The sequence below is a fragment of the Mixophyes fleayi genome, chromosome 3, assembly GCF_038048845.1.
Source record: "Mixophyes fleayi isolate aMixFle1 chromosome 3, aMixFle1.hap1, whole genome shotgun sequence".
In the NCBI taxonomy this organism is placed as follows: domain Eukaryota; kingdom Metazoa; phylum Chordata; class Amphibia; order Anura; family Limnodynastidae; genus Mixophyes; species Mixophyes fleayi.
In genome coordinates, this window is record NC_134404.1 from 252,298,468 (window position 1) to 252,326,112 (window position 27,645).

Below are 27,645 nucleotides of genomic sequence, written 5' to 3' on the forward strand. Positions count from 1 at the left end.
TTGTAATAATAATAAAGAAATGTGAGAAAGTCCACTTATTTTAACTTTCAATGTATACATATTATACAGATCATTCCCATTGCATATCTTTAAATTAAATGTTCTTTTAAGATATTTTATGTATCGCAGATTAACTCAGTTTTTTGTTTGCAATTTTTCTGCATTCTTATGTTTGAGACATTTGCAATAATGTGCAAAGTGATGTACCACTAGTATAAATTATAAGAAGACATTTAAAATGCTTCTGGACATGGAACTGAACTCAAAGGTGACTTTGCATATTACTATAATGCTCCTTAAGTACACAAATGATTCTAGTTAATAATAATACCACTTGTTATTATTTACAGCAGTCCATATGTATATGTTAATATAAATTAGCGTCCTTTGTATACTTTTAACATGATACATAATGCACCGTAATGAAGCGTAAATTATTAGGTATTAGAAATCCAGAGGATGAACAATGCTTTGGATATAACTATGCTTCCAGTGGTTTTTTAACATTAACTTAGTATAGAAAAAGAAAACCAGCATGTAAATAACAGGGGTGCATTGACATTACCTGTGATTGTCTGCGGGGCATTTAGATTTCCAGTCACTTAGATGAGTGTCATATTCCACAGAGATAATTCTTAAAGTAGGGAAATCTGCTGCTAGCCAATCCTAATAAAGGAGAACAAATATTGAGAGCATGTCTTAATGAATAAATATAGGATGAAGACAAATATTTTCCCAGAAATGCAGTGGAAAAAAATAAAGAACTAAAATACACTAATACCAAATGTGTGTAGGCCATACAGAAATTGCGGCCAGAGAAAGAATTCCTTCTATGACTGCACATCTCAAAGCTAACTTTGCACCCTGACTCTGGTCAGTGAAGAATCACATATAATATGTGGCCTACACACAAAAACATCTGCTTTGGGAGTGAAATTTAGTGTTCTTAAAATGAATGAAGGAGAATCTAGAAGGAATAGTCAGGAAAAAGTTAAATAGTAAGACTGGGGTGCGTGGTCTTGGCGCCATATCGCCAATAAGCAGGATTAGTGAGTTCCACTACCCAGAGCTTAAACTACAAATTTCTTGGGGTCTCCCCAACTCCAAAAGTGATCAGGCGATTGGCCGCAGCACCCCCCCACCCAATGTGGCTCTATTTTATATACAAGTGAACCAGAGCTATAAATAGCTTAAGAATTAGAGACATACCCACCCAAGGCCTGGTGGATGTACTCACAAAAGTGTTTAATGAAGTTCTGGAGCAACCACCTGAAAATGCAATCACTTTTGATAGAGCCCATAAGGCCCTGCGCACATGAGAAGCTCCTTCAGAGCATCCCATGGATGTAATTTGCTGTTTCCACTATTTCACACAAAAAGATGAGATTTTGCGGAAATTGAGGCTACTGTAGGGACTCAAATTCAATGGTCAAGAAATTCAGTTGCAGGTGTTCCAGAATCTTTCGTGGCACATGCTTCAACAACAGCAAATGCTTACACTCCTCACAGAAGAACTGCGAAAGAAAAATATTAAATATCGCTGGGGCTTACCATTCCAACTGCAGTTCATTCACAAAGAAAATCAGCTGCCTTTAGGGAATCTTCAGAGATCTCTGCCTTTTGTTCAGTTCTGACATTTCAATGCATCTCGCTTCCAGAATGGCAAGAGTCACTCACACGTCTGATCTCGACAGATACTCCGCAGAGAATGGAAATATTTCGACAGCCTGGCACAATAAAGAAAACTCCCCCAAAACACCAAAACCAGCAAGACCAGGAGGATATTTGAATTTTCACAAGAGGAAACCTGATCGTTTACGACAAGGGAGTACCCCTTGTTTATCCAGGACTTCCTCATTAGTGATGGCTACAAGATGCAACCCTTTGGTTTAGATCTTGGGAGACAGACACCAAATCCAAGCAAGGTCTGGAGCCCCTGCCTTATGATGGTGCTGGCTTATTTGGCCCAGAGTTCACTTCTGCCGGTGGCCATCCCCAAAAGAAAGGGAACAAGATTTCGCTAATTTCATTTTGTTGGAAAAACAAGGGGTGCCTCATCGAGGGGATCAGTCAGTCAGTAGTTCAGATAGGTAGACAGGCTTGGACTGGATGACATCCTTGTGCCAAGCAGACTGACAAGCACTCAGCATGACTACCTACACCCCCCACTGGGAACATCAGTGGTGGGGTCTTGACTTCTAATCTTTCGAGATCAGTGGCAAAGTTCTATCACAGACAACTGGGTAAGGGGGGAGGTGGACAGAGGGTACATGGTAGACTTCTTAAGGACGCCTCCACAGCATTTTCTGTCCACTCCGTTACCAAGAGATGAGACCAGGAGAGTGGCACTTCTGGGGGCCATTCAGTCCTTGGTAGCAGCAGCAGTCACTGTTCCAGTTCTAAAGGAGCAATGGGGATTGGATTATTACTCCCACCTCTTTCTGATACAGAAACCCTCTCTGTCTTTTTGTCCCATTCTGAATTTAAAATCCTTCAACATGCACTTGAGGGTACCCAGTGTTTGGATGGAATCCATCCGGTCGGTTATCAATTCAATGGGAAAGAACGAGTTTCTAGCATAATTGGATATCAAGGATGCTTATCTTCATATTCCCATATGGGCAGGTCACCACAGCCTCCTTCAGTTTGCAGAGAACCCGTGCCACTTTCAATACAGAGCGCTCTTGTTTGGGCTGGCCACAGCACCAAGGGTATTCACGAAGGTGATGGCAGTCATGGCGGCATATTGTAGGATTTATTGATCAAAGCAGATTCAGCCGCTCGCCTTCGGTATCATCTGGACCTCACGGCAAAGATGTTTCATTCACATGGCTGGGTAATCAATGTCAAGAAGTCCAATCTGGTTCCTACTCAGCGCATGGTCTTCTTAAGTCTTTTGTTCGACACAAGATGCCAGAGGGTCTTTCGAGATCAAACTCTAAGCAAAGGTCTGACTGTCCCTTAAGTACTTATACATCCTTCAGTGTATGAAGCTGATGGGACGTGTGATGTCATGTTTCAAGACAGTACAGTTTGCTTGGTTTCATTCACGACCCTTCCAAAGTGAAATCCTCACTAAATGGAAGAGATCAAAACCTTACCTGGAAGTACAATTTTTTTTTTGTCTTTTACCAGCGACTTGTCAGTCATTGGTGTGGTGGTTACAGACAGGGAATCTCAACCTTGGTTGTCTCTTCTCAGTTTGGGAATGGACAATTGTGACCACAAACGCGAGCCTATTAGTCTGGGGGGCAGTGACCTTGGATCTGAGATTACAGGGTCTCTGGAGGAGGCAAGATTGCCCATCAATGTTCTTGAGTTAAGGGCAGGGTACAATGCTCTGGTCCAGGCACAGCCTAGGCTGCAGAACATTCAGATCCAATCAGTCAAAGCCACGCGGGTGAAGTGCATCAAACATGAGGGAGGAATAAAGTGTTCCCTGGCTATGAGAGAGATTGCCAAGATCATAACTTGTATGGCACAGCAGGTTCCTATCATTTCAGCGGTCTTCATACCAAGGGTGGACAATTGAGAAGCCGATTACCTGAGTCGACATGCCATTCACCTGGGGGAATGGTTCCTACATCCGGAAGTGTTCGCCCGGATTGTGGTGGGTTCAGCCAGAGATCAACATGATGGCCTCTCGGCTGAACCACAAGGTGGACAGGTATTGTGCCAGAACGAGAAACGCTCAGGTTTAAGTGGATCGAATTCAAACAAACCACATTGTACACCCAATGGAATAAACAATGCCCAAATGTCCCCCCACCCCTCACTTTCCCTTCCTCCCCTTCACTTATTTTTCTATCCCCTATCCAACAGAGTAGTTACGCAATTACACATCACTTGTTGAGTTCATTCATATTTCCTACAGTTCTGCCGGCAAAACCTGTTGGTAATCTTCCCAGTTCATTGAACGAACTGGGTGTTGTAAACTATTTGAATGTAGTTATTTAATATACAGCTAACAGTAATGTTCAATCGTGTTTATATTGCTAAATGCATATGTATATGCGGTTTCATTTTCAATAAAAACAGACTATATAAAAAAAATAGTCAGAATGCCTAAACTGCTCTTGACAGCTCAGCACTGGAACTGGTAGATGTAGAGATCAAGATGATTCTAAAATAATTTTGTTATCTGAACAAGACAAAAAGGATAGGAATAAATGCAATGCTATTGGCAATTTAATGGTACATATGTAAGGTATTGCAATGTTTATATCAATTGTGGTGCACATGACCTATGTTCTTCAACTATTCCACAACTGGAAACACCTATTTTGTCATTATAAAAACTGGATGTGGAAAGTGATTACATACCTTTGGCCAGCATTCTGTATAGTCATCTTCTTGAGCGGCACTTTCATCCAGCGGCTGGTCTCTGTCTTGCTGACGCCATGTTTTGAATGCTGCCCCCAAAAGACCATGGATAAACAGTATATCTGCGTTTATAACCTGGCTACAAATCAGGTTTTTGGAAGAGAAGAAAAATAAAGCCACAAACATTCTTAATTTCATCACAACAAAATGTTTTGTTTTTATATTTACTAATATTACATACCAAATTTGAAATACCACATTTATTTTGTTTACCACACGTTTCAGTAAAGGATGATAGGGCTCAAAAAAAGGAAAGGAATGCACTTCATCCAAAATATGGCAGAGTTTTAAAAAACAAAACAAACAAACCAAAAAATAGATGCATTCATAATTAGGAGAAAAAAAATAAATATAAAATAGACATAAATTTAAAGGACATTAAGGGGCATATTCACATAAGGTATCCGGTCCGCGTTACCGTGGAAAGTGCGTACTATTGTCTGTAATACAGTACCGCAATAACGCGGATTTTCGTGCGCAACCCTATGGGCTGTGAATGAAAATCCACTTATTGCGGTACCGTGGATTAAGTTCACGGCCCGTTCCGGCGCGATCCCGCGGACCGGAATCGTAATTGAATATGCCCCTTATAGTTTGTACTATACTTCCAGAAAATCACTAGAGGATCTCCTCACATTTTAACTTAACGATTTTACTGTACAGCTTAGACCTATTAAAATAAATAAATTTATGTTCAGATTTAGTATTATTGTCAGTCTGTTACTTTAACAGTGTGTCTCTAAAGGCTAAATAAAAGGGGACCTTATTTATTGGGGTTGACGGGAATATCAATTAAGGATAATCTTGTCAAATATATCACTCAGGGAGCCGCGAGCTGAAATCCAGCGAGATATTACCGTATGAACGGTAATATTTTTTGAGCGCGGGCTTTGCGGCGATCCCGCCGTCAATTGAATACCCCCCATAGTGTACAAGAACAGACGGTACGCTGTCACATTCACTTACCAGGAAAATACCATCTGGATATACAGTATTTAATTGCATTTGATATTTATCTGCTAATAACTGGAATTATTGACAGAGTTTCAATGTATATCTGAGATTGAGTAAATTGTCGCGGTCACTGTGGATACGGCCGAGCGGGAAAAGAAAAAAATGCAGGTTGAGCACTGCAATCACGCTCCCTACACATTTTCTACCAAATTTAGAATCCAGCCTAAGCAGTCCAAATGCAATTGTTTTTGGGTTTTTTGCATACATGGAAAGCACTATCGCTTTTGCATGTAGCACAAAAATACTGAGCAGCTTTATTTTAACACTATGGGGCGTATTCAATTGTCGGCGGAAACGCCGAAAATCCCGCGGTCCACGCACTATTACCGTTATTACGGTAATAGTGCGCAGAAAAAACGTTAATACGGTAATTTTCTCGCTGGATTTCAGCTCGCAGCTCCCTGAGCCGCGAGCTGAAATCCACCTAACTACTACCGTAATAACGGTAGTAGTTTTTACGCGGTGGGACTTTCAGACAATTGAATATGCCCCAATGATTTAGAGTAGAGTTAAGATGCGCCCTCTCCCGACCCTAATCCTGTCCACATATTTTAAATCCCTCACCTAGATCTGTTCATCTAATTCTTACCGGGAACAACTATGAGACACCTTACAGTCAAAAGAGCACAATTGGGATAAAAAAGTACCTTAGAAAATTATTATTAGAAGTAATATAAAAACACAGATTTATTAATATAATCAGTAAAAGATACATTAAAATAACCTGTAACTTTCACTGGGTAGTGAACTGAGAAAGCCACATTTTATAGGAGCTCCTAGCTCCACTTTATAAAAAAAATCACCATCTGGCCACTAATAGCAACTAAAGGGACTATTAAATAGATTTTATTGCTGTAAGGATAAGGGCAGGCAAGGCTGTTTTACATCTCGGGTGGCTCCATGCAAATAATAACCCCTGGAGCCCAGCCCTGAAAATCACATAGTTTGCTCAATATGGTGGCTGGATCTAAGTAAGTCTGATTCACTGCATTACCAGCTACAAAGGAGATTGGAGTTGTGACAGGATAGACCTCCTATGCCACCCTCATGTTGTTGGGGACCAGCTGGGCCTGCCTTGCCACCGTCCCCTTTCTTTATCCCAAACACCCCCTTATAAATGCTATAGGGGTCTCTGTGCTTCCACTACCATGCTTCTTCACCAGGACCTGGAACTGCTTCCGCTTGGGTAAACTCTTGCTGCTAATGCACCCCTATCAACACCTGGGCTGGTACCCCTGACCTCTTACTTCAGATCAGGGTTGCTGTGGATGGTTCCCCCTGGCCTCTCACAATGACCAGAGCTACAGGGTAGTGGTCAGAGCAACGTTGCTAGACGCTGGGTACTAAACCACAGAACAGCCGGATAACGAATTTGAGTTGTCGAATCTATAGGTCACAGGAATAACAGCAGGTAAGTAGGCGTCAAAGCAGGATCTTGAAGCAGTGAAGTTTATTGCATAGAAAGGGTCCTTATAAGGACTGTTATACACTAGTTAGAGATACTAGTGATCATCCAGAAGTACTTACTAGTTGAAATGTAGATCTTTTTATACAGTTTTTGTCACACATGTTGGCAGGGGGTAAATAAGCCCCCTGCCCAACTTGGCACCACAAAGTCTGAGATATCACATTCAATGTTTAGCATCAGGATAGAATATATTATCTAAATTTGGATTTAACGCCATTTGAATTTAGCAAAATTGCATCAATCTGTGACTTCCCAAATTACTGCAGCAGCTACAAGAACAATGTCATTTGCCCTGCCACCAACTGAAGCAAGAGGTGGTGACAATGTAGAATTCCACCCTTTATATGCTTGTGAGGATGGAGGAATAGTGAAAAGCCATCCACTTTTACTCCACAAGCCATAACAATGGGAAAGGAAGGGGGAATGCATTTTAGTCCAACACAGAGTAGAATATTTTCTATGTTGTGCAAGGTGCTGAAACCATTCAAAGTAGTCATCTGTGAAGTGAGTTATTATTATTATTATTATTATTATTATTATTATTGGCATATATTTATATAGCACCACTAATTCTGCACTGCTGTGTGGCAATGTTTCCTACATGTGGTATAAACTGCCGTGTGGTTTTGCTGTTGCTCTGTCACTTAGTAACCAGCCAGCTCGCTGCAGTCTTACAGTTCATTGACAGCACTGTTAACTTACCTGCCTTAAGACCATTACCTGCCTTAAGCCCATTGGTAGCTTGTTTTGTGAGGGCCCAAACAAACCAAGCACTTCAGCCACAAAAGTAGCAATCCTTGTCACTGAAGTGCTTGGTTTGTTAAACTGTACATGTGCTTTTTAATATTTAACCTAATGATGGGTGGGATGGCCCAAGGACAATTCCATCTTTCACCACTTTTCTTTTCTGCCACTGCTGTGTGGTAATGTTTCTTACAAGTGATATAAACTGTCATGTGTTTTGCTGTTGCTCTGTTGCTTAGTAAAGTGCCAGATTGCTGCAGTATTTCAGTTCATTGACAGAGCTTTTAACTTACCTTCATTAAGCCTATTGGCAGCTTGTTTTGTGGGGCCCCAAACAAACCAAGCACTTATGCCACAAAAGTGGCACTCCTTGTTGCTGAAGTGCTTGGCTTGTTAAACTGTACCTGCTACCCCTCCTGTTTCTGTGTGAGTTTGTTAAACCCTTTTAACATATGGGTGGGTGGGTAGGAGGGCCCAAGGACAGATTCATCTTAGACCACTTTTCTTTTCTACCACTGCTGTGTGGCAATGTTCCTAGGTGTGCTATGAACTGCCATGTGTTTGTATTGTTGCTATGTCGCTGCAGTCTTTGGCCGAAAATGGATGAAAATAATATTGTGACCTGTGAGGTGGTTAAAGTTGACTGGAAATAACTGAAAATTAGTGTTATTGAGGTTAATAATAATGTAGGAACATAAAAGAGCCAAATTATTTGATTTTAGCAATTTTTAAAAAAAACACTGATAAAAAATCAAAACCAAAACACATGACTTCGTTTTTGCCAAAACCAAAACACAAAGTTAATACAGATCTAAAACAAAAACACGGGGGTCAGTGAACATCTCTACTTTTAACTAGGGATGAGCGCACTCGGATTTATGAAATCCGAGCCCACCCGAACGTTGCGGATCCGAGTCGGATCCGAGACAGATCCGGGTATTGGCGCCAAATTCAAAAGTGAAACTGAGGCTCTGACTCATAATCCCGTTGTCGGATCTCGCGATACTCGGATCCTATAAATTCCCCGCTAGTCGCCGCCATCTTCACTCGGGCATTGATCAGGGTAGAGGGAGGGTGTGTTAGGTGGTCCTCTGTGCTGTTTAGTTCTGTGCTGTTTAGTTCTGTGCTGTGCTGTGCTGTGCTGTGTTCTGCAGTATCAGTCCAGTGGTGCTGTGTGCTGTGCTCTGTCCTTCTGAGGTCAGTGGTGCTGCTGGGTCCTGTGCTGTGTCCTGTTCAGTCCAGTGGTGCTGTGTCCTGTGCTCTGTGCTTCTAAGGGCATAGTTATTTCCCCAATATTCCCCTGTGTTTAAAAAAATAAAAAAAAGTTTTTTTAAAAAATACCAAAAACTACTTTAATATTTTTTAATTACCACAAAATTTGCACAACCAATCCTGCAGTATAAGCCCATTGGTACTGCAATATTACCAAGTTCACACATTCAGCAGTAAAAGTCCAGTGGTACTGCAATATTACAAAGTTTACACATTCTGCAGTATCAGTCCAGTGGTGCTGTGTCCTGTGCTCTGTCCTGCTGAGTTCCGTAGTGCTGCTGGGTCCTGTGCCGTGTCCTGTTCGGTCCAGTGGTGCTGTGTCCTGTGCTCTGTGCTTCTAAGGGCATAGTTATTTCCCCATTATTCCCAAGTTTTTAAAAAATAAAAAAAAAGTAAAAAAAAATAAAAAATTTAAAAAAAATAAAATATATATAATAATTATAACCAAATTTGCAAAACCAATCCAGCAGTATAAGTCCATTGGTACTGCAATATTACCAAGTTCACACATTCTGCAGTATCAGTCCAGTGGTGCTGTGTCCTGTGCTCTGTCCTGCTGAGTTCCGTAGTGCTGCTGGGTCCTGTGCCGTGTCCTGTTCAGTCCAGTGGTGCTGTGTCCTGTGCTCTGTGCTTCTAAGGGCATAGTTATTTCCCCACTATTCCCAAGTTTTTTAAAAATAAAAAAAAAGTAAAAAAAAATAAAAAATTTAAAAAAAAAAAAATATATAATAATTATAACCAAATTTGCAAAACCAATCCAGCAGTATAAGTCCATTGGTACTGCAATATTACCAAGTTCACACATTCTGCAGTATCTTGTGCTACATATAATGGAGACCAAAAATTTGGAGGATAAAGTAGGGAAAGATCAAGACCCACTTCCTCCTAATGCTGAAGCTGCTGCCACTAGTCATGACATAGACGATGAAATGCCATCAACGTCGTCTTCCAAGCCCGATGCCCAATCTCGTAGTACCGGGCATGTAAAATCCAAAAAGCCCAAGTTAAGAAAAAGTAGCAAAAAGAGAAACTTAAAATCATCTGAGGAGAAACGTAAAGTTGCCAATATGCCATTTACGACACGGAGTGGCAAGGAACGGCTTAGGCCCTGGCCCGTGTTCATGACTAGTGGTTCAGCTTCACCCACGGATCTTAGCCCTCCTCCTCCTCCCCCCCCCTACAAAAAATTGAAGAGAGTTATGCTGTCAGCAACAAAACAGCAAACAACTCTGCCTTCTAAAGAGAATTTATCACAAATCCACAAGGCGAGTCCAAGGATGTTGGTGGTTGTCAAGCCTGACCTTCCCATCACTCTACGGGAAGAGGTGGCTCGGGAGGAGGCTATTGATGATGTAGCTGGCGCTGTGGAGGAACTTGATGATGAGGATGGTGATGTGGTTATTGTAAATGAGGCACCAGGGGGGGAAACAGCTGATGTCCATGGGATGAAAAAGCCCATCGTCATGCCTGGTCAGAAGACCAAAAAATGCACCTCTTCGGTCTGGAGTTATTTTTATCCAAATCCAGACAACCAATGTATGGCCATATGTAGCTTATGTAAAGCTCAAATAAGCAGGGGTAAGGATCTTGCCCACCTAGGAACATCCTCCCTTATACGTCACCTGAATAACCTTCATAGTTCAGTGGTTAGTTCAGGAACTGGGGCTAGGACCCTCATCGGTACAGGGACACCTAAATCCCGTGGTCCAGTTGGATACACACCAGCAACACCCTCCTCGTCAACTTCCTCCACAATCTCCATCAGATTCAGTCCTGCAGCCCAAGTCAGCAGCCAGACTGAGTCCTCCTCAATACGGGATTCATCCGAGGAATCCTGCAGCGGTACGCCTACTACTGCCACTGCTGCTGTTGCTGCTGTTAGTCGGTCATCTTCCCAGAGGGGAAGTCGTAAGACCGCTAAGTCTTTCACAAAACAATTGACCGTCCAACAGTCGTTTGCCATGACCACGAAATACGATAGTAGTCACCCTATTGCAAAGCGTATAACTGCGGCTGTAACTGCAATGTTGGTGTTAGACGTGCGCCCGGTGTCCGCCATCAGTGGAGTGGGATTTAGAGGGTTGATGGAGGTATTGTGGCCCCGGCACCAAATTTACTACCGGGGCCACTCCACTGTGCAGTCCATATTTAGGTGTATCAGATATTAAACAACGGTGACAGTTGATGCCCAATTTTTTAATTATATTGTGGCCTCGGTACCAAATTGTGTACCGGGGCCACCACACTACGCAGTCCAGATACTTGTTTGGTGGAATTCAGACCAGTTGAGGGTTTTATTATTATTATATTGTGTGGACCACTCTATCTATACCACACTACAACTCTATATACCACTCTATTTCATACTTTAATTCTATTTCATACTTTAATTCTATTTAATACTTTAATTCTATTTCATACTTTAATTCTATTTCATACTTTAATTCTATTACTAATTACCATAAAGAGGAACAAAATAAACCAATTTTACCAAAAGTATAATATGACTTAGACTTACAAACACTACACTTGAAAGATCGTGCCTTTAAATGAAAAAGTCAGTCTTCATTGCACGACTATGTGCAACAGGGACAGTTTTTTGGGTTTACAAAGTCAAACAATAACACTTCGACCCTGTCTGTCTGGGATCTCAATGACGAATTGTCTGTACCATGTTTGGAGGAGGTATTGTGGCCCCGGTATCAAATTGGGTACCGGGGCCACCCCACTATGCAGTCCAGATACTTGTTTGGTGGAATTCTGACACGTGGAGGGTTTTTTTAATTATATTGTGGCCTCGGTACCAAATTGTGTACCGGGGCCACCACACTACGCAGTCAAGATAGATAGATGCGTATCATAGATAAAGTACATTCAGTGGTGTGGGGCAAATTGAAAAATATTCAAAATGCACTGACATTATCAAAAACAAGAGGTTGTCACACGCTAAAACTCCAACATGTATATGATGGAGAGGATGGAGGAGCAGCCGTATGTGTAGTGTAATGCAGACCTGTTGAAGGTTTTTTATATATTTTATTGTGGTGCCCAGTGCCCACTCCTCTACGCAGTCCAGGTACATTTATTGGTGCGATTCATAAAAGTTCTGGGTTTTTAAGATATTGTGGTGACCCACTCCTCTACGCAGTCCAGGTACATTTATTGGTGCGAATCATAAAAGTTCTGGGTTTTTAAGATATTGTGGTGACCCACTCCTCTACGCAGTCCAGGTACATTTATTGGTGCGATTCATAAAAGTTCAGGGTTTTTAATATATATTGTGGTGACCCACTCCTCTACGCAGTCCAGGTACATTTATTGGTGCGATTCATAAAAGTTCAGCATTTTTAATATATATTGTGGTGACCCACTCCTCTACGCAGTCCAGAAAGATACCTTGTTGCAACGTTTTGGACTAATAACTATATTGTGAGGTGTTCAGAATACACTGTAAATTAGTGGAAATGCTTGTTATTGAATGTTATTGAGGTTAATAATAGCCTAGGAGTGAAAATAAGCCCAAAAACTTGATTTTTAAACTTTTTATGTTTTTTTGCAAAAAAATCTGAATCCAAAACCTTAAATCCGAACCGAGACCTTTCGTCAAGTGTTTTGCGAGACAAATCCGAACCTCAAAAATAACGAAAATCCGGATCCAAAACACAAAACACGAGACCTCAAAAGTCGCCGGTGCACATCCCTACTTTTAACCCAGCTGATGTGGCGGCAGCCATCTTAACCATGTGGGAGGTGAGGGTGACCTGGCCTAAGGAGCATCAAGGAAAGTTTACCTTTTGCATAAATTTGGAGAAGATAAAACCACTGACAAGCCCAGAAAGAGGAAAGACTACCTCTCAGCTTCCACATCCTCTCGGATCTGTCTTACCCGCTTTCACCATCCAGATGCCATTCTAGCATATCTCCTCTCCTGAAAATTCAATAAGATTCCGTACAAGCAACAATCAGGGCCATCTTAACAACATTATGGGCCCCCGGGCAAAGCAGTGCACCGGGACCCCTGGATATAGATATATAGATGTATACAGATATAGATATAGATATAGATATATAGAGATAGAAATAGATAGATGTACTTGCTCAGTGACCCTTGTAGGTTTTTTGCAGGCTTTTTTCTTTCGCAGGATTATTTATTCTCATTAAGAGCCCTGCCTATGGGGCCCCCTTGCGGGTGGGGCCCCTGGGCAGCTGCCCATCATGCCCAATGGAAAAGATGGCCCTGGCAACAATTTGATCTATTAGGACCATTTAGAGATTGCAGGTTCTGCTGTTCCCAGGTATCAGGGTAATGTATTCTGTTACAGGATGCCTTTCTTGGCAAAATGCAGATTTACTGTCCTTACAGATCTGGGGGTAAATGTATGAATCTTCCCTTTACAATGCAGCGCCGCTTTAAATTTAAGCGCTGAAGAGGCTGAACACGCCGGAGATGAAGAATCCGGAGATTCATATATTTACCCCCTGATAATTACAATTCATGACAACTGCATGTAGTACATGTTTTAACATGTGACAAATTATATATTTAATTACAACTACCTTTAAATCAATTTGGTACCATAGCATACGAGAATGTTATGTAATCATTATATTGACTTAACAACCATTGGCAGAACCTTGTGGTTTAGAGGAACCCAGTTTATAAAACACTAATATAAGGCATAATATCTGAGCCTTCTCAATCAAATATTCTCAGCTTACAGGATGACCATACATATTTTTTGATTGCAGTAAACTATATATCTACACATCTAACACCAGCTACCTATAAAACGCCAATTGTTCTTATCCAAATAAATGGATAATAATGGGTGCTTTCGTGTGATCCCAAAAGGGAAGTATATAGATATAATATATATATATATATATATATATATATATATATATATATATATATATATAAAAAATACACAATATATGAGTATAATCAAAACCCTTGAGTAATAAAATGAAGTACAATACATAACCTTCTATAAAGCCACAGATTAACAGATTCACAGTAGTTGCTGCTCTTTTCTTTGGGAAAACTGTGTATCAATTCCCTTAGTAGTAACTATCAAAACAAAACAAAATAAAAGAGTGCATATCATTTTAAACAAATAAAAATACCACCATACATATATTAAAATTCAAAAACTTTTTTATTAAAAACATTTAATGGACAAACTACATATTATAATATAAATCTATGTTATATTATAATATGTAGTTTGCCCAGTATATGTTTTTAATAAAATATTTATTGAATTTTAATATATTTATGGTGGTATTTTTATTTGGTTTAAGAGATATGTGCTCTTTCATTTTGTTTTCTTTTGATCTTTGAAACACACATAACATCACCAGGTGCTGGAGCTTACTTGTATCAACACAAAGATATTCTCTCATCATATACCACTGTATTTAAAACCATTAGTGGGATCTCTTGAGTCAGTGTAATTATCATATCACATAGCAAGACCATAAGGGTATAAAAAATCCAATTCTTGCTTACAAACAACTCCATCTTGGTAAGTCTGATCCAAAATAGCTTTAAGTTCCATCTGATATACCAAGGGTCTTGTGATAGCGCAAGGGAATATGTTGGCGCTATATAAATAAATGATGATGATGATGATGATAGAATCATATAAAACATTTAATCCAACAGCTGGCGATTAACGTCTAATGACCTATTACAAAATGTTTTTTTGGGAATCACTACACTTAAACAAAGAAATATTGTTAATAAGAAAAAGAAATTTACCTTCTGGTGCTTGATGCGGCCGTAGTTATAGATCACTAGGTGCACAGGGCCTGCAGTCCCCAAGTTAAACAAATATTAAAAGAAGAATTGTGCACTAGTATATTTACCACCACGAAAACAGATGTGTAAACTTTGAATAATTCAAAACCTTTTTAATAGATCATTCCATTAAAATATACAATAAGGGGGGCGTGGCCTGGATGCCATCTTGGGAGGTTGGAAGTTCTCAGAGCTCCACTCCAATTCCCAAATTAAAGAACTAACTAGGGACGATACCCCGCAGAAAAGTATATAATACGGAGGCTGAACCCCCCAGGCACGAATCTGGCTCCTTGGACCTGTGTAAAATAGGCTCCAAACTGAGCTATTTACTTGCTCTCGGACAGACAGGCTATCTCCCGGGGCTGCACCGCCATGTGACCTCTCCAGGCTGCTGATTATTGGCATCATGTAGAGGAGTCAGACGGAAAGATTGAAGATCTACACACCTTACCCGGGCCTGCAAAGCTTCTGGATCCTTCGGTGGGACCTCCGCGATCTGCGGCCTAGCCGCGCCTTTTCAGCCACGGCTGTAATTTCTTCTGGATGTCCGATTGGCCCGACTTCCGGTTTTCAGAAGCCAACTTCCGGTTGGCGGCGGGAGGCTGAACACCGGAGAAAAGCGGAGGGGCACAGCAATGAGCTTCCCTCATACCATCGCCCTGAAAGGAGTAAAGGAGTAAATCAGGAGGCCCGGCTGGGTGGTCCGGAGAGACGGGCGCATACTGACTGACTGCCGCTAACCTTCCTGACATATCTGGAGGCTAACTGCGGCTAGATCCGATCCTCTGCTGGGTGATCTGTTTTTTGGTGTGCACTAATCGAGAGAAGCTGCATGGTGGCTGGCGGTGGTGAGTAACAGGGATTGGAGACGCGGGAACAGACAGCGCTGAATTGGATACATTTACCTGTGAGATTGCGCTGGTGCACAACCGCCTGTCTGAGCGCCCTCTCATCTTCTTGGGTTGATGTGAGATGTTGGACCGGATGCTGTAGACGCCATTCCAACCTTCTTTTCCGGTGGTCTAGCTGGAGCAGAGCATGCTGGGAATCCCACTTAAACCCTGCAGACGCTGAAAAGTCTCAGACTAAACTGACAAGATTATCAAGTGGTGCCTGCGTTTATGCCTACACTGCTGAGGCTGAGGTGAGAAAAGCTCATGTTATCAAATGCTGAATTGAAGTCAGATCTCCTAATAATAATCTCCTGTCTCTGCCTCTATTCTATCTCGGCTGTTTAACATTAGCACCTGAATAATCACTACTATCCGCTGCTGCCACCTAGTGTATATTACACCACATTGCAGCCTGTGCCTACTAAATCTTGGCAGGCTCTGAAAGAGTCGCTGCTAGAGCCACACTAGTTTGGAAGGTTGAGGTGGATGGCCTGGACGCCACTCCAGATAGACAACATACTGCCGAGCTCTGCATCAAAACCTGAATAAAGCTAATCCAAGGGATCTTAGCCCAAAGTCAGGAGCGTCTAAGGATCTGAAACAGGGCGCCATACTACCATATGACACTTATATGGAACATCTTGAAGACAATACCACAACACGCTGATTTCTGGCACTGAGGATAAGTGCATGGATGTTTTCTTGGGACACAGGCTTTGCTTTCCATCATTCATGGTCATTGAGTCTCCCTATTAATAATATTTTTGCTGAAGCTGAAACCGATATCACAAGCAGCAACAAATAGTGACTGGCCAGATTATACTATACAGTAGAGCTGGACTCCAGTCACTTCAGCCCACTTATCTGAGGTGATAATAATTAGAGCCTTGGAGACTCATCCTGCTCGGATAACTGACTAAAAATCAAATATATGGACCTCCGGAGGGCGGTACACCTGGATGACCGCGTTTAAAAAACAACAAAAAAAAAAAATCTCTTCAAGCAACTCATTTCTATTGACGGCTTTAATTTTAAAAGAAACGGAATACACTCCATGTGAGAGCTGGAGTTGGAGTGAACACCTGATTTGTCTTAACTAGAAAGCTGATTGCATGATAAGAAGAGTCCCTACTATCATTTTCTCCCCGGAGTCCGGCCACACAAGCGGGCCTACGTAGCAGAGACAAACACTGAAGCATTCCTGAACTTGGATATGTATAACCATATGTGTTTTGTTGTTCAGTATCTTATATTTCTTAGTAGTTTTTAATTAATAATATAAGTGTTCCAATTGATAATTCAAATAGATACTTTTAAACTTTGATATCATTTTGACGCTGTTGGGATAGATAATTAGATTAGAAAATAATTTTGGTATCTCTATTTTCTAAAAAATTTTCTCTTTAGTATGTGATCAATTCAATGTAAGAGGAGAGAGTTCACAATATAACTAAAGTCACATGTTATTGAAATCCTTATATATTAATCCTTAACAAGACCTTTAGATTGGTGTCTTGCATTAGTACTTGGTTGGCTAGGATATGGAAAAGTATTGTAGTAAAAATACATTCAAACGTGCAAATAGTAAGCCAGACCATGTTAAGGCGGGCAGAAACAAACCTGGAGTGGGTAGGGGTGCTCCCTCTCCTTCCTCACCCCTCTCTTCGGGGGAGGCAAAAGAGGGGGACCAAACTCCTCTTACTAGACCTGCAACTACTACAAGTTCAGATACTGCCCAAACCATTCTAGATATCCTCCTTCCCATCATAGATAAAAAAAATTGGAGCTATTCAGGACACTTTTGATGCAGCTGTCGCTAAAATAGCAGAAAATACGGCCAGAATAAATACGCTGGAACAACGTACCAGCGACGTGGAGGATAACGTTCTATCCTTACAAAATGGGGCTGAACAAGGTTCGCATAAATGGTCACAAATGCAGGAAAAAATGGATGACCTGGAAAACCGTAGCCGGCGGAATAATCTTAGGTTTATTGGTATGCCAGAGTCAGTAAAAGGACCGGACTTATTCTCATATCTTAGACAGGGCCTAATAGTTGCCCTTAATTTGCACGATGAAATAGACAACCTCCATATAGAACGAGCCCACCGTCTAAGCCCAATTAAAGAGGGCAACTCTGCTAGACCATGACCTGTTTTGGCTAGATTCTTAGACTTTACAGATAAGGAAAAAATATTGATAGCATTCAGGCGGAAGAAGCAATTGGAAATTGAGGGCAATAGAATACTAATATTTCAGGATTATTCGGCTATGTTGTCACAGAAAAGAAAGGAATTTTTGCCGGTTTGCAAGTTCCTGGCTGATAACAATAAAAGATTTGCCCTTATTTATCCAGCTAAGCTTAGAGTGGTGGAAAATGGCCATACGTTAATCTTTGAATATCCGGAGATAGCTAAAAATCACTTCCGGCTGTCGACTCCACACTCAGGGTCACCAACTATTACTCGCCCATCCTCTAGGGCACCAACTTGAATGATATAATACTTTGGATTTAGTCAATAAGATGTAAAAGGTTAACAAAAAAAACAACCATGATGACTATGTGATATTTGCTTATTAGAAATACGTGAACTCTCTATGTATGAAGATACGTATAGACTTAGGTATTTTAAAAATGTTTATGGTTGAAGGTTCTATGATCTCTGGTAATATTTCCAGGGATCAAACACAAAATTTGGTTAGGAAAATGTTAAGAAAAGGTTTGAGGTACAGAAATTGTAATGCATTATGTGTTCTTTGGTTTGACTAATCACCCTAGTATGGGGATAGGCTAAAATGCAGCCTACACAGTTGGGATCTCAATTGCCTGATGCCCCGCAGACCCTTAATTTGTCGTCTTGGAATGTGGGTGGTCTCAATTCTCCCATCAAACGTAAAAAGGTCCTTACCCACCTTTAAAGAGCTCATGTTGACATAGCATTCCTGCAGGAGACACATTGGAGGAAGGCTGATGATTGTGCTTTGCGGGGGGTTGGATTGGAGATTGCATCTCGGCCTCATACAAAACAAAATCCAGGGGAGTAGCCATAGTAATTGCTAGGCACCTTCAATATACAATATTGGATACAGTTATAGATCCCGAGGGCCGATATTTACTAATCCACCTACAAATTAACGATGAGAAATATACTTTCTTGAACATTTACGCCCCTAATGGACCACAACGAGATTTCTACCAATCTCTGATCCAGCTTGTCCTACAACGGGACACCCCAAACCTTGTGATTGCAGGTGACTTCAATGCGGTCATTGACCCAAAATACGATAGGTCAAACGTAACTTCCATCATTAACCCAAGAGAAGAGACTCTGAAAGTTTTTTTGGTTTGATGTCCAGGTGTGGCATGGTTGATCCATGGCACCTTTTAAACCCAACAGACAGGTCATACTCTTTCTATTCTAGTGTGCATGGATCCTTTTCACGTATAGATTACTTGTTAGTCACTGACACTTTAATGCCGTGGGTTCGTAAGGCAGACATCGCTGACATAATTATATCAGATCATGCCATGGTTTCTCTTATGATTCAGAATCCGAGTGTGAGAAAGAGTTCTAGATATTGGAGATTTCCTACTTATCTATATAACTCAGACCATTTCCAGCAATTCCTAAGACACAAATGGGCTGAATATTTAGATGATATCATTGACCAATGGAATGACAAAATCCTTTTCTGGGAAGCTTCAAAAGCGGTTATGCGGGGCCATATAATCGCATACGTGTCTAGACATCGCAAAAAGACGAGAGACATTTATGATAATCTGCACAGGCTATCGGCCGAGGCCTATTCCAAATATACCTCTGATCAATCTGATTTGACATGGAAGGCCTATCGTGAGGCAAGACAACTCTTAGAAAGTTTTTTGACTTCTCAAGCGAAACAGCAAATTGAATTTTCAAAAAATAAATTCTTTAGATGGGGAAATAAAGCAGGCAAATTACTTGCAAACATAACCAAACCCCAGAAACGTAAAAGTCACATAGTCGCCCTTAAAGACCCGAATTTGCCTAAACTCCTCACTAAATCGGAGGAGATTTTGAAAGCCTTCCAAACGTACTATTCGGCCTTACATAGTGGCTCTTCGCCAAATCCTCAGCTAATGTCCAAACTCTTGGCGGAGGCCAAACTTCCTTGATTAACGCCAGATCAAAAAGAAATTATGGCGACAGACATTACATCTCGGGATATAGAGTTGGCAATCAAACAGTTAAAACTTAATAAAACGCCAGGCCCAGTTGGCCTTACGGCAGAATATTACAAGGTTCTTGAGGGAGACCTGGCACACGTCCTAGCAGATCTGTTATCAAAGATACATAGAGAATGCCCAATTTACCCTTCATTTAACTTGGCCCATACAGTCCTTATCCCTAAACCAGGTAAAGATCCTAGGCTGGAAGGGTCTTATCGTCCTATTACTCTTTTGAACACAGATTACAAACTTCTAGCAAAAATAATGGCAGATCGTTTACAAACTATCCTTCCTGGTTTGCTAACATCCAATCAGTTGGTATGTGTGGCAGGACGCCACTCGGTTAAGGGTATCAGAACAGCTATCTCTGCGATTGTGGCCTCAAATTTGGGATCTACCTCTAACATGTTCCTTAGTTTGGACGCCCAAAAGGCTTTGGATTCTGTTGCATGGCCATTTTTGAATGAAATCCTTTCACATAGACGTTTTGACACTGATTTTAGGGCCCTAATAACTTTTCTATACACCTGTCGTAAGACGTCCCTGTTGGTCAATGGTGTCACTGGTTCCCCATTGGAAATGTTTAGAGGGACTCGACAAGGATGTCCACTCTCTCCATTACTCTTTAATCTGGTATTGGACCTTATGCTTAGAGTATTGCAGAACTGGAGACAATTAGAGGGCATCAAGAAATCAAAATTACAGCGTTCGCTGATGATGTAATGATATACATATCTAATCCTGAGACCTCACTTAGACCTCTGATGAACCAAATAGTTGAGTCTGGATCTGTCTCAGGGTTCGCTGTCAATTTTGAGAAGTCCACTGCTATGTACCTGGGTAAAAATGTCATAACCCCAACCTGGGCACGAGACATTCCTATTACTTGGGCAAAATCGACCATGTCATACCTAGGCATCCTACTTCCGAGAAATATTCATTCTTTATATGACCTCAATATTTCTAAGGTGATAAATGCAGTGGAGTGTGAGATGAAAGGTTGGAAGCATCTATGTCTCTCTTACGGAGGCAGAATAAATATAATTAAAATGATCATATTTCCTAAACTTTTGTACCCACTCCAAGTCTTACCATTATTATTGACTTGATCAGATGCAGTCAGACTGGATGCAGACTTTAGACGTTTCATCTGGAATTCCAAAAAAACACGCATTGGACTGGTCAAATTACAACAGTCCAAAGATAGAGGGGGACTGAATCTGCCAAATATCACTAGATATACCCAAGCGGTCCAATTGCGACATGTTAGAGACTGGCTACACATGACAGATATTTATACTAATACTACCTTGGATCAGAGCTTTATTCCCAATCTTAGTTTGTTGGCCTTTATTCACCTGCATGAACAGGAATTACCAAATCAGGTCATACATAACCCACTCTTATTTACCACACGTAAACTCTGGCACAAACTTTGCCGTATGTACCACTTAAATCCTTATGCTTCAATGCATCTTCCCTTGTTACATAACCCGAACTTTCAAAATGGCTCAGATTCCTTTCCATTTACTGATTGGGCAAAATTGGGAATAATTAAAATAAGACCACTATGTCAGGCGTCGCCCCGCTGTCTCCTCGGGACGGCCGCCTGTGTCAGTTTCCGGTGCGTCTGGCTGCCAGGCGGAAGTTCCGGCTGGCTGGGACGGCCTTCTGCGCATGCGCGTCCCTTTGCTAGGCAACGGGACACTACTCTATAGTCTCGGTGGCAGCTGAGACCAGCCCTGCCGCCCACCGTTTCCTATTGGCTCCTCCATGTATAAAGGGAACTTCCTGAGCACTCACCTGTGCCAGAGTATCAGGTCTTCCTGCCTCCAGCATTTGTGTGTTACCAGTTTCTGCATTGTCCCTGTTTATCCTTATGCTGCCTGTGACCTTTTGACCCGGCCCGTTTGACCATCTCTATTTGGATTCTGCCTTTGTACTGCACTACCTGAAAGTTACCGACCCGGCTTGCCTCACCATTCTTCTGGATATCCCTTTGTACCTCTGCTACCAGAACGTTACCGACCCGGCCTGTCTGACACCTCTTTGTATCTCGCTGTTGACTCTTGGAAGGACCGCGACCTGCGTGTCCCTGCAGCGGAGTCCATACTTCCTTGCGGGGGTTCCTGGTTAATACCAGGGGCACGTTAGATTCTGCACCTTCCTCTGAGTTGCACCAACAATAGCAGGTACATTACATAGTTGTGACACACTAATTGATACAACTACACGTAAACCTTTGACTTATGCCCAGATTAGTTCCAAATATCCACAGTTGGCTCCCTATCACCTAGCCATATTCCAATGCCAACATTACATCAGCACAACATTACTCAAACTCTCCCCCTCGGACTGGGATAACCCCTTGGATGCTATACTCTCAAAACCTCCCTTAACTCACCAGGCCATATCGCAACACTATTCCTTGATACGGGATCAATTTGACTATAACAATTCTAAAACTGGCCTTTCTTTATGGCAGGAACACTTCCCTCATCTAACACTAGGGGTTCTCTTAAAGGCGCTATCTAACTCCATTAAAATACTACCGGCCATGACCTACACAGAAATGTTTCTTAATATTTACCATAGAGCATATTTGTCCCCATCCCGTCGGTTCCAGATAGGATTGTCGGAGACCCACAGTTGTCCAAAATGTGGATCCCCGAGGACGGATTTGACACATTGCTTTTGGGAATGCTCCACAATTAATCGATTTTGGACTCCGATTTGGAGATTATCTAATACACACTTGATGAATTACGCACCCCTTTCTCCGGAATGGGCAATATTTGAAATGCTCCCAGATAGATGCAAAGTTGGTAAAGGATGTAGGAAATTATTATTGGCAATATCAGCCGCGGCCAGAAAGAGCATACTGCAGATCTGGGCCCAAAATTCCCCTCCGGTGTTTTCTCTTTTCAAAGAAAAACTCTATCACATATTTCGCATGGACTGGATAGAGACGTCTTTGCAGAAAGAGGTTAGAGTAAAACAATTTTTCGACACATGGGAGAGTTTTATGGCCCTATTACCTCACACCACATGATTACAACTTTGGAATAGTTTCCATAATACTGAATGGTTTGAATTGAGAATGGTCTCTGCGGATCCTCCAATAGATCTGTCATCACCTTCCAATGTTTAGATCCTGTTTAAAGTGGAGGGTTTGGGTTATAGGAAGAAGAAATAAAAAAAAAAAAAAAAAAAAGGGTATATTATTATTATTATTATTATTATTAATATTTATTTATAAGGCGCTACAAGGCATCCGCAGCGCCGTACAGAGACAAACAAAATCACAATACAATGGGAGACAGCACAGTACAGTAAACACAGCAACTCAGTACGCTCAATGCACAGCTAGAGAGGGCGGGGAAGGGGGAGGGAGGATCCGAAAATGACGGGGCCCAAGAAGGGGGGCGTGGAAGACAGGGAGACCCCCAGGGGGGAGGAGGGAGCGAAAGTGGATGTGGGGTGGAGGACCTTTGAGGAGGAGGGCTAAGTAGCTGGAGAGCAGAGTTAGAAGTGGTGGAAACAGGAGGAGAGATGGCCCTGCTCAGAGGAGCGTACAATCTAAGGAATAGATGAGATGTTGATTACTCAATGGACTGTAAACTAATTGTGAAGATTTGTATGTAATTTATAGTGCATTTAATTGTATGTTTTGTATAATGCATTCAATTGTATTTGTTGGATTTTGTACCTCAATAAAATATTTATAAAGAAAATAAATATACAATAAAACATCATTTAAATGATAAATCACATAAATATTCAAATAAATAATTATTTAGTTTGAACCTATATTGCATCCATATAATGTTCAAAGATATAAATTTCTATTGCACAGGCTAGACTCAATTTCCATTTCACTATTGTATATCCAACCAGTGAGTATCCACTTAAGATTCCTTTTGTGATCCAGAAATTCTAACATATTTGTTTATCGTGTTTGTAAATGCACTAGTGCACACTTCTTTTAAGTGAAACATTATTCTTTAAGTCCAATTTTACTGGCGTCAAGAAACCTGACAGATGGTCAGACAAATTTATGTCCTTTACATTTAAATATAGTATTTGGATGCGTAAAAATTGTAAATATAGTTAAGATGAAGTCTTATCTTAATAGGCAACCCTATGGTATCTTCAGAAGGATCATGAACGTACAAAACATATTAGTGACTAGCATTTGAGGATAAAAATCCTTTGCTTAGTAATAGGACTAAAGTAGCTTGTGGTCTGTGGAGAAACCAACTGGCTGTTACAGATGTAACACCCTGAGATTTACCACTTGCTCATAAATACAAGACAGCATCACTCTTCATATAAAACATTACCCAACAGGAATTTGGTATAGAAGCCATTATAAATTTCAATACAAAATTTGTAGTTTACATGTTACAATGTTCTTGTAGCTACCAGTATATTGACCGCACTACCTGAGCTCTCAAAACTAGATTTTTGGACCACAGGAAAGATATTGTAAATAAATGTCCGTCAACAATATAAAGAAGTACATGACAGTGACCAATTAGGTTTAAAATCGATTGGTGATAGGAACACATCCAGATGAGTGTGCATGCCAGAGGTCCCCTGGATACACAGCTTTAGGACTTTTTGTTCAGAAGGACTAAATTAAACTATTGACTTTGAATTAATGTAAAAGTTTTTGATTGCTTATCTAACACTGTCTTTGTTGTCATCATCTTGGGAAGTTTATATAGTATAATATTTTTAATAAACATGTTTTTTCATTTTGATTATTAGAAATAAATAAAATATTTTTAGTGTTCCATTAGTATAGTAAATTAATTTCTGCATATTGGAGACATTGGTCACTAAAATACAGAAGAGCTCTACAACGCAGAAGGAATACATTTAAGGCTGTATGTGATTCTGGCCCTTATTATTACTACTATATGGGCATTTTGCTGTATTACTATTTTTATTACTAAAATGCTATGTAGTTACATAGTAACATAGTAACATAGTTGATGAGGTTGAAAACAGACAACAGTCCATCAAGTTCAACCTATTTTGGATCTCCTGCGATCCTGCACTTATATTTGAAATTAATCCAGAGTAAGCAACAGCCAATCTGTTTCAATTTTGAAAATCCCCCCAGACTCAATATTGCAGTCCTATTTTTACCCTATATCCACTACTATCCTTCATTTTAAATTAACGGTCGTATCCCTGGATACACCTTTCCGCTAAAAATTTGTCTAACCCTTTCTTAAACATATCTATTGAATCTGCCATCACAACCTTCCCTGTCAATGAATTCCATATCTTGACTGCCCTTACTGTAAAGAACCCCTTCCTTTGCTGGTTGTGAAATTTCCTCTCCTCTAACTTTAGGGGATGACCACGTGTCCTGTGTATGGTCCTCGGGGTAAAAAGTTCCCATGAAAGCTCTCTGTATTGACCCCTAATGTATTTGTACATAGTAATCATATCTCCCCTTAGACGCCTCTTTTCTAAAGTAAACATGCCTAAACTGGCTAACCTTTCCTCATAACTTAATGACTCCATACCCTTTATCAATTTTGTCGCCCTTCTCTGAACCCTTTCTAGTTCCAAATTATCTTTTTCATAGAGTGGTGCCCAGAACTGTACTGCATATTCAAGATGAGGTCTTACCAACGATTTATACATTGGCAAAATTACACTGTCTTCCCTTGCATCTATGTCCCTTTTTATGCATGCCAATACTTTGTTTGCCCTTGCAGCTGCTGCTTGACATTGAGCACTATTGCTAAGTCTACTGTCTACGAGCACTCCCAAATCCTTTTCCATTATAGATTCTCCTAAATTAATTCCATTTAATTTATAGATTGCGTTCTTGTTTTTGATCCCTGAATGCATAACCTTACATTTATCTGTGTTAAATCTCATATTCCATTTGGCCGCCCAATCCTCCAGTTTATTTAAGTCCCTCTGTAGAGAAGCTACATCTTGCTCTGATTTTATTACCTTACAGAGTTTAGTGTCATCTGCAAATATAGAAACTTTACTCTCTAAACCATCACCAAGGTCATTAATAAATATATTAAAAAGGAGTGGTCCCAGCACGGAACCTTGAGGTACTTCACTTAAGACTTTTGACCAATTAGAAAAGGTTCCATTTATCACAACTCTCTGTTCCCTACCCTCTAACCAGTTTTCGATCCAAGTACAAATTTTGATTCCTAGACCCAGTTCCCTTATTTTGTAAACCAACCTCTTGTGTGGCACTGTATCAAAGGCCTTTGCAAAATCTAAGTAGACCACATCTACTGTCCTGCCCTGGTCTAAGTTTCCACTAACTTCCTCGTAGAAACTAATTAGATTAGTTTGACATGACCTATCCCTCAGAAATCCATGTTGATTCCCACTAATAATTTTATTGCGTACCAAGTAATCCTGAATACTGTCCCTTAAAATACCTTCCAGTAGTTTCCCCACTATTGATGTCAGGCTTACAGGTCTATAATTCTCTGGTTGTGATCTCGTCCCCTTTTTAAACAACGGCACCACATCTGCTATTCGCCAATCCCTTGGTACTGAGCCTGATGAGATTGAATCTCTGAAAATTAAGAATAGCGGTCTAGCTATTTCTGAGTTTAACTCCATAAGGACCCTTGGGTGTATGCCATCTGGACGTGGAGCTTTATTTATCTTAATATTCTTCAGTCGCCTTTGGACTTCTTCCTCTGACAACCAAGTATTAATTAATGCCATGGTTTCATTTCCATTTTTATGTATTACTCCTGCCATTTGTTCCTCTCTGGTAAATACTGAAGAAAAGAACGTGTTTAATACCTCTGCTTTTTCCTTAGTATCATTTATCAATTCACCCATCTCACTATTTAGGGGTCCTATATTATCTTTTTTAATCCTTTTGCCATTTATATACTTAAAAAACTTTTTGGGGTTTGTCTTACTTTATTTTGCAACGTGCCTTTCATTTTCTAATTTAGCCAATCTAATTTCCTTTTTGCATGTTTTATTACATTCCTTGTACCTATGGAAGGACTCCTCTGACCCTTCAGACTTAAACAATCTAAATGCATGCTTCTTCCTTTGCATTTCTTCCCTTACCTTGTTATTTAGCCACATTGGTTTAGACTTAATTCTTTTACATTTATTTCCCATAGGAATGAACTTATACGTGTATGCTTCCAACAACATTTTAAAGACAGCCCACATTTCTTCTGTATTTTTTCCTTCAAAGGCTTTGTCACAGTTTATGCTCTTTATAGACTCCTTTAGCATATTAAAATCCTAGTTGATCCCTTATACTGTTGTTTCTGGAAACTAGTTTCAAATGAGACCATATTATGATCACTGTTTCCCAAGTGCTCCTTTACTTGAAAATGTGATATTACGTCTACATTGTTTGTTATTACTAGGTCCAGTATAGTCCGGTTCCTAGTTGGTTCCTCTACTAATTGGGACATGTAATGGTCTTTTAGTGTGCTCAGAAACCTATTTCCCCTAGCTGTACCGCAGGTCTCAGTACTCCAATCAATGTCCGGATAATTAAAATCCCCCATAATTAAAATTTGACCTAGTTGTGTAGCCTTTTCAATTTGCTGTAGAAGTTGGGCTTCCTCAATTGTACTAATATCTGGTGGTTTATAGCCTATCCCTATCAGCAACTTCTCTGAACTTTTTCCAAGTTGACTGCCCAGTCATGTGTATCATCCTACCAGGTCTCCGTAATACCTATAATATCATACTGCTCATTCATTGCCACTAGTTCTAACTCCCCCATTTTACCTGTCCGGCTTCTTGCATTTGCAAGCATACACTTAAGTCTATTGCCTCCCTTAGGTATTTCTTTTTGCTTTAAAAAGGGCCGCTC

General features: G+C 40.6%; 1 protein-coding gene across 2 annotated transcripts in view; it reads right to left on the bottom strand.

Annotated features, from left to right (window-relative positions):
* The window catches only part of SERAC1 (serine active site containing 1), a 305,705-nt gene that overhangs the window by 39,986 nt on the left and 238,074 nt on the right, over positions 1-27,645 (bottom strand). For both annotated transcript variants that reach the window (XM_075203404.1, XM_075203405.1), the window contains 2 exons: positions 4,324-4,462; positions 566-666 (listed from right to left, as the gene is read on the bottom strand). In XM_075203404.1, the coding sequence (XP_075059505.1) occupies positions 566-666; positions 4,324-4,462 (240 nt within the window). The remainder of the gene's footprint in view (positions 1-565; positions 667-4,323; positions 4,463-27,645) is intronic.